Source organism: Equus przewalskii, chromosome 21 (genome assembly GCF_037783145.1).
Source record: "Equus przewalskii isolate Varuska chromosome 21, EquPr2, whole genome shotgun sequence".
Classification (NCBI taxonomy): Eukaryota; Metazoa; Chordata; class Mammalia; order Perissodactyla; family Equidae; genus Equus; species Equus przewalskii.
Genome location: NC_091851.1, coordinates 26,646,172 through 26,664,866, shown reverse-complemented (window position 1 = coordinate 26,664,866; position 18,695 = coordinate 26,646,172). Strand labels below are relative to the sequence as shown.

The following is an 18,695-nucleotide window of genomic DNA, read 5'->3' as shown; positions in this document are numbered from 1 at the left end:
CATGGCAGCAGGCTCCCTACAGCTTTCCAGCCTGGGGACAAGGGAGCCTAAGCACAGCCAAGGGGAAGTAGCCCTCAGTGGAGGCATCTCTGCCTCTAGATTCCAGGCTTCCACCTACTGCAAGCCCCCTGGCCGAGGCCACCTACCTCTCCCTTCTGCCATTTGAAGGCTGCCCCACCCCTCTCAACATGTCTTTTCTTTCTGGGCCAGAAAAGACAGGTTGTTGGCTTGCTCATCTGTTTTCATTTCAGGCCTTGAAAAGAGTGCAGGATGGCATTGGGAGGCCAGGGCTCAAGACCTGGCTCAGCCAATACCTTGCTCTGTGACCTGGGAAAATAACTGCCTCTCTCTGGGCCTCAGTCACCCACCAGTAAATACAGCAGATGGCCAAGATCAGAGACTCGCCTAGCCTTCCCAACACGTTAACTCCTATCACTTGGCAGTGGCCTCTGGAGTGCTGTGTGGACAAGGATTCTGAGCTGAGCCAAGAGTCACTGAACACTGAAGTCTGCACCGGCCCTGGACAGGAGGGTGGCTATTTTCAGGCCATCAGTCTGTCCCCTTGTCCTAGATGACTCCGCAGGTCCCTTCTAGGGCTGACATCCTGAATGCATCTCTGACTCCTCTGCTAACCTGCTGTGGGACTCTAGACAGACATTTTTCTTGTCCCAACCTTGGGCTCCTCATCTGTAAAGCAATGCTAAATAGTCATTCCCGCTCTGCCTTTCTGAAGATCTGCCACAGCAAATGAACTCATGGGTCTAAATGCACTTCCCAAAGTCGTTGGGAGCAGCACAACTGGGGCCCTTGTGGCCTGGAGGCCCCGCCCACCCTTTCACCATATTCCAATCAAGGCAGGCCACTCACTCCGAATCTGCTTCTTGATTTCCTTGGAGGGGTCCAGCCAGTTCTGCAAGAGAAGATAGAATTCTTTAGAGGGAAGATGGAGGAGAAGACGGGATAGGGCTATGAGAGAAGCAGCCTGAAAGGCCCTTTGACAGCTCCTGGCAGGGAACACCCTTCTCTGGTTGAATCGTCTGGGCCCTTTTCCTCAGGACCGGGAGGTGAGGGAATGAGGCTTCGATTCACCACAGGGCGTGGGACCTGGGGCCCTGGGGCTGGCACTGCCCTGAGACAGCACAGTGAACAGATGATGCAGCTGTGGTGGGACTGGTAGGAAGGAGGAAACTCAGCCAGGAGCCTCCTAAGGGTGGGGAAGAGGTGCTGGGGTGAGTGCCTCAGTTCCCCCAGGAAGCAAGGCCATGGCTCTCCAGACACCCATTTGGGAGTGATTTCCAGATCCCCAAGAAAGGTTTGGGTTAGAGGGGTGGAGACAGAGAACTCACAACGGATAGCACTGGCTGAACCTTGGGGATGTGCAAACAGAAGGTGCCTAATGAAGATCTGAGGACTGACAGAAGCCATGGGATGTGGCCAGGACTATAGGGGCCTAAGGAAAGAGGTCTCCCCTACAGGGGGCCTTCCTGTCAGCCCCACGCCCCAGCCCAGGTACCTTCTGGCTGTCAGCATCACAGAAGGTCAGGCCAAAGTAGTCCTTCTCCAGGAGGTTGAGGTGCTCACAGACCAGGTCAAATAGCACCTGGCCCCGGCCATGTTTCTGAAGAGGAGAGAAGAGCTGTGTGAGGCTGGGACATACCTCAGGGTGGGGTGGGGAGACACCCCAGGATCCACCAGGAGACCCTGAAAACCCCTAAGGAACTTCCAGCATCTGGAGAGGATGTCAACACTCCTGCCACCCACCTGGCTCAGCTCTCCAAGTCCTAAGGGATCCTCCGGCGACACTAATGCCCAGCTCATCGACTACCTTTTTCCAAGCCCTGGTGGGGTCCTCCCAGATCTTAGACATGCTTGTGGGGAGAGGGTTAGAGTAGGGGTGGGGAAGTGATTAATTTCTCCTTCCTTTATGGCGACTAAGAGAAGGAGGCTAACTTTGAACCCAAGGAGCAGAAAACTAAAAGTCTAAGCTTTGGGTGTGAGAGGAAGAGAAGAGCCACCTGAAATATGACGGAAGTGGGCAGGGGAGAAGGGGAGGGCCTGGGACGCAGGGTCCCAGAATGACTCTCCTTCCTGGCCCCATCCTTTACACTAAGTCTGAGTGAAATCCAGGACAGCCAGCCTGGAGCGCCCTCACCACACCCAGGCAGCAAGTGAGGTCAGCCTGGGCTGGAAGCAGCACTATTAGAGCCATCACCACGCCCCACCCCAACCTCCCATACAACAAGCCGTGGTACCTCTCTGAACACCACCTGGGCCTGAGGATTCAGAATGACAAAGCCCAGAACCTGCTGGGTACCCTAAATCCACAGGTGTGAAGATGAGCACCAATAAAGGATCACAGGGCAGGGGGAGTTGTGAAGTAGTCACTACTCAAAGAGGCAGGGGCCTCTAGAGAGACGGTCAGGTCCCTGCAGGTCTGGCGAGGTCACCAGGGATGGGACCAGGCCTGACTGCGGAGAACAACTTTGGGAAGCCAAGGGATTCCTGAACCTGGAACAGTCCTTTGGAGAGAGTGGACCTGGCCTCAGCCAAACCCTCTTGGCTCTTCTAGGGCAGGCTGAAACAGCATCCTGGGGCCAGTGTGGGTAGGAGAGGAAAAAAGTAGGTACTCTTTTACCCAGAAGTAGGTAAGGTGTTCACCCTGAAACTCTTCTATAGAAGAAATAAACATTTAAAAAAGAAAGCAAAAACAGAACCCTGCCAGAAGAGGGACCCAGCCTCCCAGGGCTCAGAAGTAAGGCACATCCCTTAAGACCAGGGCACAGGGGAGAAAGGGAGGTGGGTCTTGTAAGGCTCAGCAGTAAGGCCACTCTCTGGACTCTTCCAAACACGTGGAGAGGGCTGGGAATGGTGCCTGGACTGGGGCAGAACCTCTAAGCGAGCAAGTGAGAGTTCAGAATTAAGGTGGGAGTTCAAGCCTATATAGGAAAGGAGATGGTAAATGTGGGGCCAGGAGGGCTGACCTCAGAGACAAGGTGTCCGCCCTGCCACCTACAGTGGGTCAGGACCATGCCACAGGGTTTCTACATGGCCTGGGTGAGAGAGTCCTTCCAATGGGCCACCTTGCTGTGCATGGGGGAACCTCCTTACCATGAAATCCTCAAGTGACCAGTTCGTCCTGGTACCCTGGACAGGGGGATTCACAAGTGAGGATGCCTCTCTCCACCCAATAAATACATAAAAATGATTCTGGGTGAAACATCAGTGTCTGCTGGGTGACATCAAAGAGCCCAGTTCCTAGGCCTACCAGACTACAGATCAGCCCTTAGGTGGTAGCTGCTTGCCAAGATACAGCCACCCTGAGAAACCTTTTCCTGGCGCCAGCCCTGTGCCTTGTCTAATTCTATCTGTAATCATAACAGCCCTCTCCGGGCCTCAGTGCCACCATCTGTACAAAGGAGGGCTGGCCAGGTCACCTCTCTGAGACGCTATGGTCAGTCCAGGACTCTATGAAGAATGGATGCCCTCCAGCTTGGCCTGGGCTGAGTGCACTTAGAAGCCTACCCTCTCTGAGGCCAGTGGGCCAAGATGGGGGCATGTGGTGCTGGGTCCCTACCTCCACCTCACACTCATACTCAGAGGCATCGAGCAGAGTGACTCGGCAGATGGCACTCTTGTATTTCTTGGCAATCTTCTGGGGCGATTTCTGGGCCTTGCTGGGCGTGGTCCTCTCTGACAGGCCGTCGGCCTCACCGTAGTCCTTCTCCTCCATGTCTAGGCTCTGTAGGGCCAACCAAGGGAAGAGTTTGGTCAGTGAGCTTGAAACCATAGCCTTTCATCCAAACAAGATGCAATAAGGAGGAAGCTGGAGCTAAGACAGACCCCAAAATGAGAGCCACTGCCCTCCAAGACCCCCATGGTGACCAGGGTCTATGGTGAGTGTGTATAGGAGGAAAACCAGAGTTTCTGTGTGCAATGGGGTGGTTGATTTGAGGGGTCTACTGCTTCCCCACAGGCTCCTGCTGTCATGGGAAGCCTCTGCAGGTGGAAGCATCCCACAAAACCAAACCTGGCGGCCAGAGCTGTCCTGTCTCCCTAGAACAGTGCATGAGTTATCAGGGCATCCATCTCGTCTCCTCCTTTTCGGTCTGTCACTGAGTTTAGCATGAGGCTGGGAACTGTGGACTAATCTAATGGAGGGAAGAGTGGTCAGAGCCCTGCCCACTAGTCCTAACTCTGCCGCTGACACCCTCAATGACCTTGGCCAAGTCCCTGCCCTCTGTGGGCCTGTTGTGAATTAAGGGACATGTGAGCTTGATGGCTAGATGATTCCCCAAGTCCCTTCTCTCCTCAGAGTGATGAATTTTGCTCTGGGGTCACACTGGGCTTGCTAAGTAAGAATGGACAGGCTCAGGGGGGGTAGGAAAATAAGGTTGAAAGAACACCGGTTTTTGACATTAGATCTAGATTTGACTTCCACTTTTGACACTTTATAGCACTGTGACTTTGGGTGACTCACTTCATCCTGCTGGACCTCTGTTTCTCCAAGTGTAAAATGGTGAAATTAACAGTTACCCTCTCAGGTTTGGGAGAATTAAATATAAAAATGAACACAATGCCCCCAGCCCAGAGCTCGGCATGTACCGGGTCATTGACAAATCTCAGCTTCCTTCTTTCCTCCCTCCTAAGAACCGGCCCTGGAGGACTGGCTGGGCAGGAAGAGGGATGCCCATGCTCTCAGGCACACACCTGTTCAGCAGGCCGTGTGTCCTGCTGGGGCAGATGCTTCTCATTGGAGTTGGCCTCAGGGTGGCCGTGGCCTGCGGGGGTCACAGGGGTGGTCGCGTCAGCGGCTGCCTCAGGCTGCTGTGGAGCCTCCTCCTGAGCCTTCTTCACCTCAGAATCGGGGCCTGTCTCTGTTGTCATGGTGACCAGCACGCCTGCATTGGCATGAAGGAGAGCACGTGACAGGGGAGGGGGCAGCAATGGTGTGATAGAACAGAGTGAGGGGGACAGGAACCACACGCGGAGAGAGACAGATGGAGACAAATGGACAAAGAGCCACAGAGAGAAGGAAGGAGGGAGGGAGGGAGAGACAAAGGAAGTCGGGATGAGGACAGAGTCATGAGAAGTGAGGGGTAAGTGGTGGCAGCCAAAGTCACAGACCCCTTCCCACCCTTGTGTGCATGTAACTCCTCAAGGAGTCCAATCTCTTGGTCCAGGTCTGGAATTAGGCCCTTCCTAGGGACTATGAGAGTCTCTCCAGGGAGCCCCACTCTGCCAAGAGCACAAGGGACAATCAGTGACCACCTCCAGGCAGGCCCTCAGCCAGGCTGTCACTTTAACCATACCACCTGGCACACAGTAGCCTCTCAATGAACGTTGGATAAATTGAACTCAAGCAAAAGAGCCCCAGGCTCCAGGCCCTTCCAGCACTGACTTTGGGCAAGGCTCTTCATGCCCCAAGTCTCAATAAGTCCTGCCCCACTGACTTCACAGGGATGTTGTCAGGATGAATCCTAAGGTATAAGACAGGAAGGCATTCTTAAAAAATGCATAGCCCTGATGACGTAAAAGTCAGGAGAACTGGGCTCAGGCCCCAGGTCTGCCACAAATGGGGCAGTCATTTCACCTCACTAGGACTCATCCGAAAAGCGAAAGACTTAGAGAAATTATGTCTGGGATAGGCTATTCTTATCATTTCCCCTTGGAGCAGGAAATGAGGAGGTTTCAGAGAATCAAGGACCTATTGCCCAGCTATTCTGCTGGAATAAGCAGACTGCAAAGAGAGAAAAGAAGAGAGAATGGCACGGTCCCATTTTTATATTTAAAAAACAAAATAATAACCTCAAGAATACATATCTGGGTTTGTGCACATGTAGCAAAAGATCTGAAAGGATACGCACCAAACTGTTAAGAGGGGTTAATAATTCAGAAGTGGATAAAGGAAAATGGGAGCGTTCCATGGGGTGGGATAAGAGAGGGAACTTCATTTTCTACCTTATACACTTTGGAATTACTTGTATTTTAAATATACATATATATTTTTTAACCTACCAGTCGGGTTTTTTTCAGAGAGCAAAAGCACCCATTTCTGACCCCAATCAGTGGATCCTCAAAAGAAAGTTTGGAGCTAAAACCTAGGGAACAGAGAAATGGGTGAGAATGCTCACCCCTGAGTCTAGAGCCTTCCTCCAAATCCATCATACTAAGTGAGAAAGATCCAGATTAGACCTGGCAGGTCCCTCCCCAATCCCATCCACCCTGGGAGGCCTCCGATGGGCAGACTGACAGACAGACCCTGGATCCACTTGGGCTATGCACATGCACTAAGCCCTTACTCACACTTCCTTTTTATTCTTCAGTTTCTCTCCCTGCATTCCAGGGCGCATCAGCCCGGCCCAAAGCAAAGGGCACTGGACAAAAAGTCAGGGGCCCTGAGCACCCCACTTGGTCACACGAGAGCTTTAGGGCCCTGGACAGGTCACAAGCATCCTCAGTCTCCAGAGTGGATAATGAGTGGAACACTCTATAAGCTGGAGCTAATAGAACAAACGAGAGGGTTTGCTGTTACTGATGCTGCTGTTTAGAAGTAAGATGAGGAGGAAGGGAAGGCCTTGGTCCACATTGCCTCATCCCCACCCAGAAATGCTCGCCACTCATGTCATTACCCTGAGCATTACAGGTTAACTTAAAGCCATAGTTAAATAAAGGCTCTCTGTGGCTTACACGACACCAAATGCCGACTCTGGGCTAGGACACAAAGCAACAAGAGCTGCTCTGGGGGAGCTCACAGCCTCGTGGAGTCAAACTGAGATGTGTCTGCCTGGCTCTGGATCTCTTCTAAGCCTGCGCTGGAGGATATGGGCCATTACGCTAGATAAGGCCTATAGGAAAGGAGCCTTAAAATACATGCCTGCTTAATTTTGTTTCAAAAAAAAAAGAATCCACAGACTAATCTGTATGTTTTCTGCTGTGAGAAGCAGAATCCACATGACCCTTATGGGCCCAGGAAGCCTAGAGGCTCCAGCGCATCTACTCCTCCCCTCGGCTTCAGTCTGGTTTCAGTCCATAATCTCTGAACCTTCCCCTGGCCTGTGTCTTCTTGGAAATAGTCCAGAGAACAATCTTAAATAAATATCACAGTCTTCCGCTGCCTGGGTCTCCAGCAGAGCCTGCTGGCAGTGAACGCCTGGTGCTAGCAGAACCCAGATGAGAGGAGCTGAAGTCTTTTGAGATGATTCAATCTCTTCTTCTTTCACAGGTGAAACCCAGAGAACAAAAGAGACTTGAGTGACAGCCATTTCCTCAGACAGGTTTGCCCTGGTCCCTTCCGCCCACTCTCCTCCCCATCCAGCCTCCTGACTCCCAGATCCTAGCTCTGAGGCCATTATTCTTTCCACTGCACTTTGCTGCCTCAAGCAAACTTCAACAGAATCTCTCAGAAGGAGAAAGCACTCAGGTCCAGGCTGGAAGCCAAGGATGTAGCATGAACCACCAATGAACCCCATGGCCAGAGGCTGCTTAGATAAATGATGGTTCATCCACTCTGGAGAGTAAAAAAAGATGATACAAAAAATCATGGAAAATATTTGAGTGAAAAAGCAGTTTGTACAGACTGATCCTATTTTGATTAAGACACACACACAGATACAGGAAATTCAGCAAAGTATTAACCATGGATGACCAGATGGCAGGCGTACAGATTATTTTGCATTTTTCTGTTTAACTGTAGTTTTCAATTTTTCTACTATACTTGGAGATTTCTTGAATGAGTAAAAAAAAATTAGAAGTTAAAAAATAAATTCTTCCAACACACATGGCTTGGTATGACAGGATGAGAAAGAGATAAATAAAATCTGTCTAAACTTTAAAAAAAAAATTATGAATTGAGAAGAAAAATAACATTATTTTTTAAACCTATGCTGAGATCCTTCTTTATTTCACGAGTCCAGGGATAACGGCCTGGTTCTCTCACTGGGCCACAGAAAGCAAGCCAAGAACCTGGCCTGGGCTTCTGTCACACACAGTCACGTGGACAATGTTCTGCCCAGGTCCAGGTCAGCATGGACTGAGGGAGCCCGCTGGGCAGCCAGGTTGGCCAGGCACCGTAGGGGACCTGGGGGGGCATGTGCTGGTTCCTGTAGAGCTCACTGCAACATGGGAGGAAGATGCTCACCCAGGAAACAGTTAAACACCGGGCATCATATGACTTAGATTTGCCAGTGTACGTTTCAGCCTCAAGAAGAGTGTGGGGACCTGGTGATTGGGAATACGGTTTGGAGTTCCCAAAGAAGGCTTAGCGAGTAGAGGGATGGTGGGGTGGAATTAGGTTTTCGAAAAAGTGAGAATCTAGACAGGAGATGGCAGGGAGGGCGTTTGGGCTGAGTCACCATGTGGGCAAACGCCCAGACATGGGAACAAGTAGGGCTGTGCAGAGGACAGACAGGAGGCCTTGACATTCTGACACCCTGGAATGAGAAGCCTATGAGGGTGAGCCCTCAACAGCCTGCAGGAGGGACAGGGTGGACCTGGGGAGAAGCGAAGACACCACAGGTGATACAGGCAGCCTCGTAAGAGTCAGAGTGTCACTCTGCTGGAAAGGGCAAGACTCTCATCGGTGAGCACTGCTGGGGGCCAGGCCCAGGGGTCAGGGGCTTCACACACCATCATTTCATGGACCCCTCACAGGGCAGCGGGGCCAGGGGCAGACCTAACTCAGGGAGACCCAGACTTAAACCCTGGCTCACCACTAGCTCGCTCTGTGACCTTGGGCAAGTGACTTCACTTCTCTGAGCCTCAAGTTGCCTTATCTATAAAACAGAGCTACTCCTCCCTCCCTCTCATTGCGGTGATGGAGATTCAGAAAAATAACTTAGAGAAAGCATTTGGTATGGTATGCACTCAATAAAAGAAGGCTGAGTGGGTCTATAATTACAAGCAGGATTGGGAAACCACCGTGGGGAGTGGTCTGAGAATCAGTTCATAAGTGCTGCCCAGAATGGATGGAGAAAGAGATGTTCTAAGAGACAGAGGCCAGCAAGGCCAGACTGATGACACTAACATATGAAAACCCGAATGCACAGGATTAGAAAAGGGAAAGGTCAGCCAGAGAAGTAAATGCTGACAGTGCCCGCACCAGCCCTGTCTGGAGGAGAGGCCCGGTGAGGCCCAACACGCTCCCCTGGCCAGGTCTGGGGCCAGCCCAGCTGACTGTCAGCATCTGGTTCTTTTCAACATTGCAACCATTGCTGGCTCCCCTGGCTTGCCTTCCAGGGACACTAAGAAGCCTTCGCATGCTGTGGCTTTCCATCTGGGTGGCCTGCCGGGAGAGTGTCATAGTCTAGGCAAGGCAATATCCACTTGGCCTGCAGTTGTGCCACTCATTAAAAATGAATCAACTGGTTTATACATCAGGCCCTCCAACCAGGGTTAGCATGAATCAGCATCTCTGAATCCAGTAACTTGATTTGTTCTTTTTCTCCATTCCCACAGCCACTGCCCAGGTCTAGCCACTCTCAACTCATGCCCACGTGGCTACCCCAGCCTCCTTCATGGACCCCCTGTGGCCACTTGGGCCCTCCCAGAGTTTATTCTCCACAGATCAGCCACAGAGATCTTTTCAAAACTCCAATTGGGAGCCAACCCTAATGGCCTAGGGGTTAAAGTTCAGCACTCTCACCGCTTCGGTGGCCCAGGTTCATTTCCCCGTCACCAAACTACACCACCCATCTGTCAGTAGCCATGCTACGATGGCAGCTCATAGAGAAGAACTAGAAGGACTTACAACTAGGATATATAGCATGCATTGGAGCTTTGGGGAGGGAAAGGAAAAACAAAAGGGAAGACTGGCAATAGATGTTAGCTCAGGGTGAGTCTTTCCCTAAAAAAAAAAAAAAGCAGGCAAGCTGACTTCAGGGAAAAAAAAAAACAAACTCCAACTGGATGCCCCCTTTAAAACCTCCAGTGACTTTCCGTCAAAATAAAACACAAACTCCTTATCAAAGCTACAGATCCCTGCATATGGCCCCTGTGTCAGCTCCCACCACTGCTCATCCCCTACTGCCACCAACGCTGTGGGCCTGTCACACTGCCTTTCTGCTCCTCAACCACACCAGGCTTGCCTGAGCTTGAGGCTTTGCCCTTAATGGTCCCTCTGTGTGGACAGTGGGCTCATCCTATCTCTTGTCATGGCAGCCATCATCCTTCAGATCTCAATCTATGCGCCCCTTTACCACTGTCTAAAGTGGGTCCCTCTTGTTATGTTTTTGTTACAGTATCCTGGGTTTTTTGGTTTTGTTTTATTTTGTTTTGTTTTTTCCATTTTAATCATTTTTCAGTGTAACAATTCAGGAGCATTAACTATATTCACAATGTTGTGCAACAATCACCACTATTTCCAAAATTTTGCATCACCTCAAACAGAAACTCTGTACCCACTAAACAAGCATGCTGGGTTTTTTTTTCTTTCACAATAACTATCACAAATGAAAAACATTTATTTATTGATTTACTTATTTGTTTCTATTCCTCCTCTAGAATATAAAATCCATAAAGACAAAACTTTGTCTCATTTGCCATTATCCCCAGGGCTTAGCACAGCTCTTGATAAATAACAACAGCCAACGTTTATAGAGTTTGCTATTTGCCAGGCACTGATCTAAGCCCTTAATATCAATTAACTCATTTAATCTTCATAATAACCTATAATAGGTACTCCTATTATCTCCATTTCACAAAAGAAGAAACTGAAGCACTGAGAAGTTAACTAACTTGCCCAATCTCACACAGCTAGTAAATGGCAGTGCCAGAATCCAAACCCAGAGGGTCTGGTGTCAGATGGATGGGAAGATGGATAAATGGACAAACATATGGGTGATGGGTGGGTGGAACGCCAAGGAGTCAATTTTTAATTCTACTCAACCGAGGACCAGAGACCTGGACTGCATTCACCTCGGGAGCCTTTCTGGCTACCAGCCAGCCAGCCTCTCCTGATGACTTATCGGAACTTAAGCACCTGACTTTCCATCCAAATGCCTGATATTATCATCCTTATTTTACTGATGAGGATGCACAGGCCCCAAAGAGGCATACAGATTTGCCCAAGGTCATAAGGCTGTGCCCAGTCTCTCTGACTCCAAAGTCCACTCCAGGACACGGCATTTCAGCAGCCTCCAGGGGTCTGTCCTGCACTAATTTCTCCCAGGGGTGAGGTTGGCCGAGGAGAAATTTCCCAAGATTGAAAGGCAAACACACTAGGAAGAGCTAACTCAGAATCAGGACCACTGTTTCTTGTTTCAGTTCTGCCACTTCCTTTCTGCTGGGCCTTGGCAAGTCACTTCTCCTTTCTGAGCCTCAGTTTCCTCATTTGTGAAACAGGGATGAGAGCCCCTGTCCCCCCACTTCAGAGCAAGGTAGATAACGGATGTTACAGAGAACAAGAGGACTTTGAAATACACAAGTTAAAGTCACGTTAACTACAAAGGAGAGTATATTACAGATGTTTATGATACGTATACCAAAAGCATGTCTTTGCACACATATGCATAGCGGTACAACAATACGAGGGCACATACAGCCACGTGCGCTCATGGTCATGAACAATTAATTCTTAGCCAGTAAGGCTCTTGTCTAAATCTTGGACACTGACAACTTTTCCCCAGGTATTCTTGGGAAATCTGAACCAGGTAGGAATTAATGATAGGGAGGAGAGGAGAGAGAGAGAGAAATGGACAGGCTGTGAGAGACACCAAAACACCAAGAGAACACCAGGCAGACAGTGAGATTCTTTGTTCTGAATGATGTTTTCAAAAATCACAGTTACCAAGGTAACTCTTCTCTCTTTTGGGGAAGTCAGAGGGCACATCTCCCCCATCCCCCTACAACCAGGCCCCTGGACTGTCAGTCTTCATTTGCACCCTTACATCCACTCCCTGCTCAAAGATGTAGATGGAGGTTGACCCCTTGGACTGTCTCTTGAGCTCACTTGTCTGCTGACTTCTGGTTAGGTTTGGCCAATGGGAGGCAGTAACAGGAGGTCAGAGGGTGGATGGAGAGAGAGGTTGGAGTGTATCTTCCCAGTTTCCCTCCCTGTGGTTCTGGTGGGGGCTGAGCCCCTCTGCTGACAGCTCCGCGCATGGGCCCAGCCACCACTGAAATCCGGTAACACCCTTCCCTCCCTCTGCTCATTCAGGAGGAAGGGAGGTAACAGCTTCTGTCACTGTTAGTTTGTGGGTACCCCTTGTGGGTTCCTTTAACTCTGTCCACACCTTTATTAATATCTCTTCAGCTGAAGCATCTGAGTAGAATTCTGTTTTCTGCCAGAATCTGACTGATACACCTCCTGAAACTAAATAGATATATGAATCAGAGAGGGAGGGAAGGAGAAATCAGGAAGAGGCAGTATGGTCTAGTGGTTAAGGATAAAATGGGAGACCAGGAGAACTTGAACAAGACCCCCTTAAGCTCTCTGTGCCTCAGTGTCTTCATCTGTAAAATCATGATGGTAGTCTTGCCTACTTCACAGGTTTACTGTGAAAATTAAATCAGATCATGCCCACAAAGCACTTAACACGTGTCAAAACCCACACTTATTGCTCAAAAAATATTAGATATTCCCCTCTTTAGTATGAAGTCTAAAGGCTGAAATGTTAACAATAGCATTCCCTTGGAGAGGGAATTATAGAGTTTTGTGGGGGTTTTTTTTGGCTTTTTAGGGGGTTCTCTCTCTGACAATTTGTCTACCATGAACATGTATTACTTCTGGAGTCAGAAAAGAAAAAGAAAAGAATTAAAAGAAAAAACAGGGAGAGAAAGAGCCTATTAAGATTTATTCTTCCCCTCTGGAGATGATGTTATTGCCCATTGGGATTTCCCCAGAACAAAACATTCACTTCCTCAGTGACAATCTCTGGGTGGACGTGAGTGAAACGCCTGCCTGCAATGAGGGAGGAGGGGGGCAGGCTGAGACAGCTGCCTCTGGGGCCCTGTGCCACTCTCCCAGCCAGCCCCTGATGGAGGCAGAGGGGTCAAAATGGGAGCTGGGCCCACAGTCATTCTTATTGCTGCTCAGGTCTGTACGCAGCAGTGGGGAGACGGCAATTTGTCAGAGGCTTACAGTACCCATGGCACCGCATTAAATAAAACCAAGCAATGCAAAGAGGCTGCCACCCATCAGCACTGGCTTCTTGCCCAAAGGTTTCACGTGCCACCGCGGAGCCACAGACTGATGTGCAGTTGTGGGCCGGGGACCACGTGACATGCCCAGACCTGCAGAGCAACGGCATCAAAAAGGAGAAATGCCTCCCGCTTGGACCACATTGATGACTACAGACGCAGACGGAGACCTCCCTATAGTGGAGCATCCTCTGAGAGCTGGGCAATGAGCTGCCTGTCTTCTGGGCTTTGTCTCATTTGAGCTACATAACGGCCACATGGAATAGGTGGGCTTACCCCAGGCTGGCTTGGCTGGCTAAGGTCAGATAGCTAGTCAGTTGAGTAGAGCCAGGACTAGGACCCAAGTCTGCTGGCTCATGGTCCCATGCTCTTCCCCCTCAATCCTGCTACATCCCACGACCTCCAACTTGCTGTCAGCCATGTAACCAAAGCTACTGTTGCTCTGGATGTAGAAATAATAACAGCAGTATCAATTCCTCCCACACGCAGCGTGCGTTACAATTTAAAGGATCCTTTTATAATCATTATTCTGCTTGGACCTCACTGACCAGGGGTTGGTAAAAAGGAGCATGGAGCATGGAACAGCAGTTATGAACATGGCCTTTCCACCAGAGTCTTAATCCCAGCTCCACTGGCTTGGGGACCTTGGGCAAGTTACTTAACCTCTCTGAGAGCCAGTTTGAGCATGTAAAATGAGAATAATACCTGCTACACCTCAAAGGCATTTAGTGAGAATTAAATGAGAGAATGCACGTGAAGCTCACTCTGGCACCATGTCTGCCATATAGTAGACAGTAAGTGGCAGCAATGGCTGTCATCAGTAAGGCTGTCACTACCATAAAGATGGACAAACTGAGGTCCAGAGAAGGTAAAGAACCTGTCCAAGGACACTCAGAGGGTAAACAGCAGCCTGGCCCAGGCAGCAGCTTACAGCACCCAAAGAGAATTTGAAAATTTCACAGGTGAGCTCCATAGTGGGTGAGTAAAAGAAGGGGTTTCCCTGGGACATCCCCACTCTTTGAGGGTGACAGAGATAGGGCCTCCTCCAAGCATGCCAGCCCTCAGTGTCCTTGCCCTCTCAGGCTCCACCAAGAAGGGAGGAGAGGAGAAGAAAGGAGAAGAGAGAAGCAGCGGGCCTTCCTGGGCAACTTTCATGGTCTCAGTTTCTGACTCTTTCTCACTTGATTTTTCTTTAACTGTTTAAACACTATCAGAATTCATCGTCAGCATTATTTAGAATAGAGTAAAATTGGAAACAACTTTAAATGTCCATCAACAGGGGGCTGGCCAAATTAATTAGCATTTATCCATTAAAAAATGAATTACAAAAGTATTACCTACCTATTGCGAAAACGTTTGAGACGGATTTTATAAATACTGACATGGAAAGAGGTTGATATACAGTTAAATGAAAAAAGCAAGCTGTAAAACAACAATGCAATTTATGGTCCCATTTGGGTTTGTATGCTTATGTAGGCATAGAAAATATCCAAAATATCCTGGAAGGACATACACCACACTGTTACCATTGGCCACTTCTACACAGAAGAATTTTGGTTGGGGAGCCAAGGAGAGAATACACTTCTGAATTATTAGGATTTTTCACATATTTCTTTTGCAATTATAACTAAAGAAAAAATAAATATAATATTAAAAAAAAGATTTGTGGCAGTGAGTCTTATTTGTTTCCTGTAGTATCCGCTGTAACTCCATCTCTGCCTGTTCTCCTCCAACCTTTATCTATGCTCACACCTAATTTTATACCACTTTAATCTGAGTGCTCATAATTTTATAGGGTGTTCTCCCATATAACATTAATTCCATCAGAAATATTTCCACATTATTATGTCATCATTATCATCACAGCTAACATTCACGGGTGCTTTACTATTTGCTAGTTACCATGCCAAGAGTTTTACATGCCTTAAATCACTTAGTGTTGACAACCCTAAAAGCAGGTACCTGGACTGTCCACATTACAGATGGGGAAACTGGGGCTTAAAAAGATTAATTTGCCAAGGCCTGGTGGCTAGGAAAGATAGAACCAAGACTTAAGCCCTGATCTGTGTGCGTCCCAAGTCCTCACTGGGAACCTCTCCGCCCTACTCCCCTCAGGGATACTGAGTAGTGAACAGAAGAATGCGGGAAGTAGGGACAAGGAGACCAGGTCCTGGGTCCTACTACTTGCATGACCTTGGGCAAGTCACTTCTCCTCTGCTTTGTTCACTCAATCAATTCTCTCCCCAGATAAGCATTTGCAAGTCACTGAGCTACAGCTGAGGACAGAACAATGAATAAAACATGAATCCTGCCCTCAAGGAGATTAGAACCCAGCCTGAATCTCCTCACACAGGATCTAACCCCTGCCCCACCTCTGTCACAGGGACATGAAACTAAACGAAATGAATAAAAGATGCAAAAGAGTTTTGCAAGTGCACAGCTCTATACACTAGGGATAAGTATTTCTGTGGTTGTTCACGGCTGCGTATTATTTTATCCACTGGATGTTCCAAAACGTTCTCAATCATCTTTCTATTGTGAGGCACTTAGTCCCAATTTGCTGCTATTATAGAAGAAGCTCTGATGGGGATTCATCCAAAGGAAATTATTCACAAGAAAAAAAAACCCAGATGCACAAAGAAGATGCTGCACAACCTTCAGAATGACTGAAGGGAGACGAGCTTTTCATCTTAATCTCATGAGGCCTCAAACCAGATTCGTGACCCCTGTGGCCTTCCCCACTCCAAGCTGCTCCTCCCCCAACCAGCTGAGCCTTCCACCACCAGAGGGGACATCTTAGTGCAGCCTCAATCTTCCCTGCCCCAGCCCTCCAAGGGCACAGGGTTGATGTTTTTCCTGCAAGGCTGCAGTCCACTCCCTCCTTGTGGTTCTTGCAGTCGCCAAAGGGACCTTCCCAAGCGTAGTTCTGTCAGGCCCCAGTACATGCCCCACGCAGACCAAACAACTGCAAAGCTTCCCGGAGCCTCCAGGCTCCTGTCAAGTGGAAACACCTGAGCCTGACATTTAAGCGCGATGGAAGGAGGAGAGAGGTAATGTTTACTGAGTTCCTGTGATGTGCCAGCCCTGCGCTAGGTCCTTTACATAACAACCATCATAACGTGATCTCTATGAAATAGGTGTGTGGTGTTTATCTCATTTTACAGATGAGGAAACTGAGGCTCAGACCAGCTAAGTGATGTGCCCGAGGGCATATGGCTAGTACAAAGCGGAGCTGTGACTAGAGCTTAGGTCTGCTGGATTCCAGAGCTTTGCCAAAGACCCAAACACAAGCTGACTTTCTGAGTCACCTTCCAGTGCCCCCAGACCCCTGCACCATCTGCTCCATGCACACCAGACCACTCATTCTTCTTCAAAGTATCCCTATTTCCTTCCCCTCTGACCTAGGGGAGTGGGTACCCTTCTTCAACAACTATCGAAATTCCACTTGGCATTTGATGCCCAGCACAAAGGCCTCAATCTCCCTGATCACCGAAATAGGAATCCATGCTTAGCACACACAAGAGCTAACCCTTTACCTTCCCTGTGTTGTGTCGGTGCCTCCCAGCTAGACTGGAGGCCCTTGAGAGGGATGTTTCCTCAGAGGTCACACAGGGCCTGGCATGGAGCTACTCTGTGAATATTTTTCAAATTGAATAAAACTGAGTATGACTCTGAGAAGGAACTGTGGGCTGCCTGGCATGGTCATCAGGAACATGTCTCTGACCCACGCTGCCTGGATTTGAATCCTGGCTCCCCAGAACCTAGCTGTGTGACCTTGAGCAACTGTCTTTCCCTCACTAAGCCTCAGTTCCCTCAATCTATAAAATGGGGAGAAGATAATTCCCATCTCACAGGGTTTTGTGATGATTGTATGAGTCGTACAGGTAAGCCCTTAAAACAGTACCTGGTATAATAATAAGTGCTCAAGAAATGTCAGTTACTATTCTTATCCACAAGCCTCCTGCCCACAAAGGAAGCAGTGCCAACCTGCTCCCACTCCCATTCGTCTGCCCAGGCTCAGGTCCCCTTCCTACAGGGCCTCCTCTTCACAGTCCCAGCTGGTGCCTCTGCATTCCCACCCTTCTGTTTTCTGGTCATTATGATCCTATCAAATGTAGCAGGGGGCGAGTGTCAGGGCCAACCAGTCTTCCCTGCTAGCCAATGGGAGCAGGGAGTCCAGAGCATCCCCACTTCTAGGGGATCCTGCCCGAGAAGAGAAGAGCAAGGCTGACCACTCTCTCAGGGCTCCCAGTCTTACCTCTCTGCCCCTACCCCTCGGGACCACAGGAGTACTTGGGCCACAGAACCACCCTTGCCTCACCAGACCCAACACACAGACCTCTCCACCTGGACCAGCCCTGGCATATCAGTCATCTGGCTCTGCGGGACACCAACCTGGTACTCCCATCACTGCACCAGGTATACTGTCACGGTAGAGAGAGGGGCTCTGGGCTCAGACAGCCCCACACTTTGCAGCTGTGGAAGCTCAGTGAAAACCTGTGAAACCTCTCTGAGCCTCAGTTTCTCATCTATAAAAAGTGGATAATAATAGCACCTGGGGGCCGGCCCAGTGGCGCAGCAGTTAAGTGCACACATTCCGCTTCGGCGGCCGGAGGTTCGCCAGTTCGGATCCAGGGTGCGGACATGGCACCACTTGGCAAGCCATGCTGCGGTAGGTGTCCCTCATATACAGTGGAGGACGATAGGCATGGATGTCAGCTCAGGGCCAGTCTTCCTCAGCAAAAAGAGGAGGATTGGTGGCAGATGTTAGCTCAGGGCTAATCTTCCTCAAAAAAAAAAAAATAATAATAATAATAGCACCTGCCTGACAGCGTTGCTGTGAGATAACTCAAAGCACTTATCACCCCAGCACATGGCATACAGTAAGTGCTCAATAAATGCCATCACTCTGATTGTGTGATCATTGGTATTACTCCAGGTAGAGATGATTATCCCCTTTGAATAAGTGGGGACACAGAAGTCCAGAGAGGCCCAGAGTGAAGTCCATGCTGGAGCTAACACAGAGGTACGTCCTGCCTCAGCAGACCTAGTCTGGAGACCCTCTCTACTGCCCCCAGAGGGTCAGGCCCAGAACATCCCTGGGCATCCAGCATCCTCTTGGCTCTGTATACTCCCAAGGGGGTCCAGGGCTACCAGCTGCCTGTTGCCTCAGCCCTGGCCCTTTATCTGTGAGGCAGCCTGGCCTTTCCTCCTCATCTCTTGGGGGCAAAGGCTGGGGGGCCAATGTAAGGCCCCTCCTAAGGGGCCAGGCTATAGCGCCCAGCCCCTGTAAGAGTCCTGTGTATGGGACAGCTGCAGCAAGAGGGAAGCAGGCATTGGGGCTGCAAGAACCCCAAACCAAGAGATAGGAGACCTGGTTACACTAGTGCTGGCTCTACAACTCAGTTGCTGTGTGACCTTGGACAAGTCATTCAGCTCTTCAATATTTACTGAGTGAGGACTACAGGACCAAGCATTATTCTCACGCGGGTTCTGTGGAAGCAACCTTCCATGAAACTCACAGAGCTGGGCCCAGAGAACTGCCACGTGGCCCAGGAAGG

General features: G+C 49.6%; 1 protein-coding gene across 49 annotated transcripts in view; it reads right to left on the bottom strand.

Moving 5' to 3' along the window:
- The window catches only part of EPB41L1 (erythrocyte membrane protein band 4.1 like 1), a 118,242-nt gene that overhangs the window by 47,382 nt on the left and 52,165 nt on the right, over nucleotides 1–18,695 (bottom strand). For all 49 annotated transcript variants that reach the window (XM_008536302.2, XM_070588240.1, XM_070588261.1 and 46 more), the window contains 4 exons: nucleotides 4,708–4,898; nucleotides 3,575–3,739; nucleotides 1,514–1,618; nucleotides 868–910 (listed from right to left, as the gene is read on the bottom strand). In XM_008536302.2, coding sequence (XP_008534524.1) covers nucleotides 868–910; nucleotides 1,514–1,618; nucleotides 3,575–3,739; nucleotides 4,708–4,884 — 490 coding nt within the window. In that variant the 5' untranslated portion in view covers nucleotides 4,885–4,898. The remainder of the gene's footprint in view (nucleotides 1–867; nucleotides 911–1,513; nucleotides 1,619–3,574; nucleotides 3,740–4,707; nucleotides 4,899–18,695) is intronic.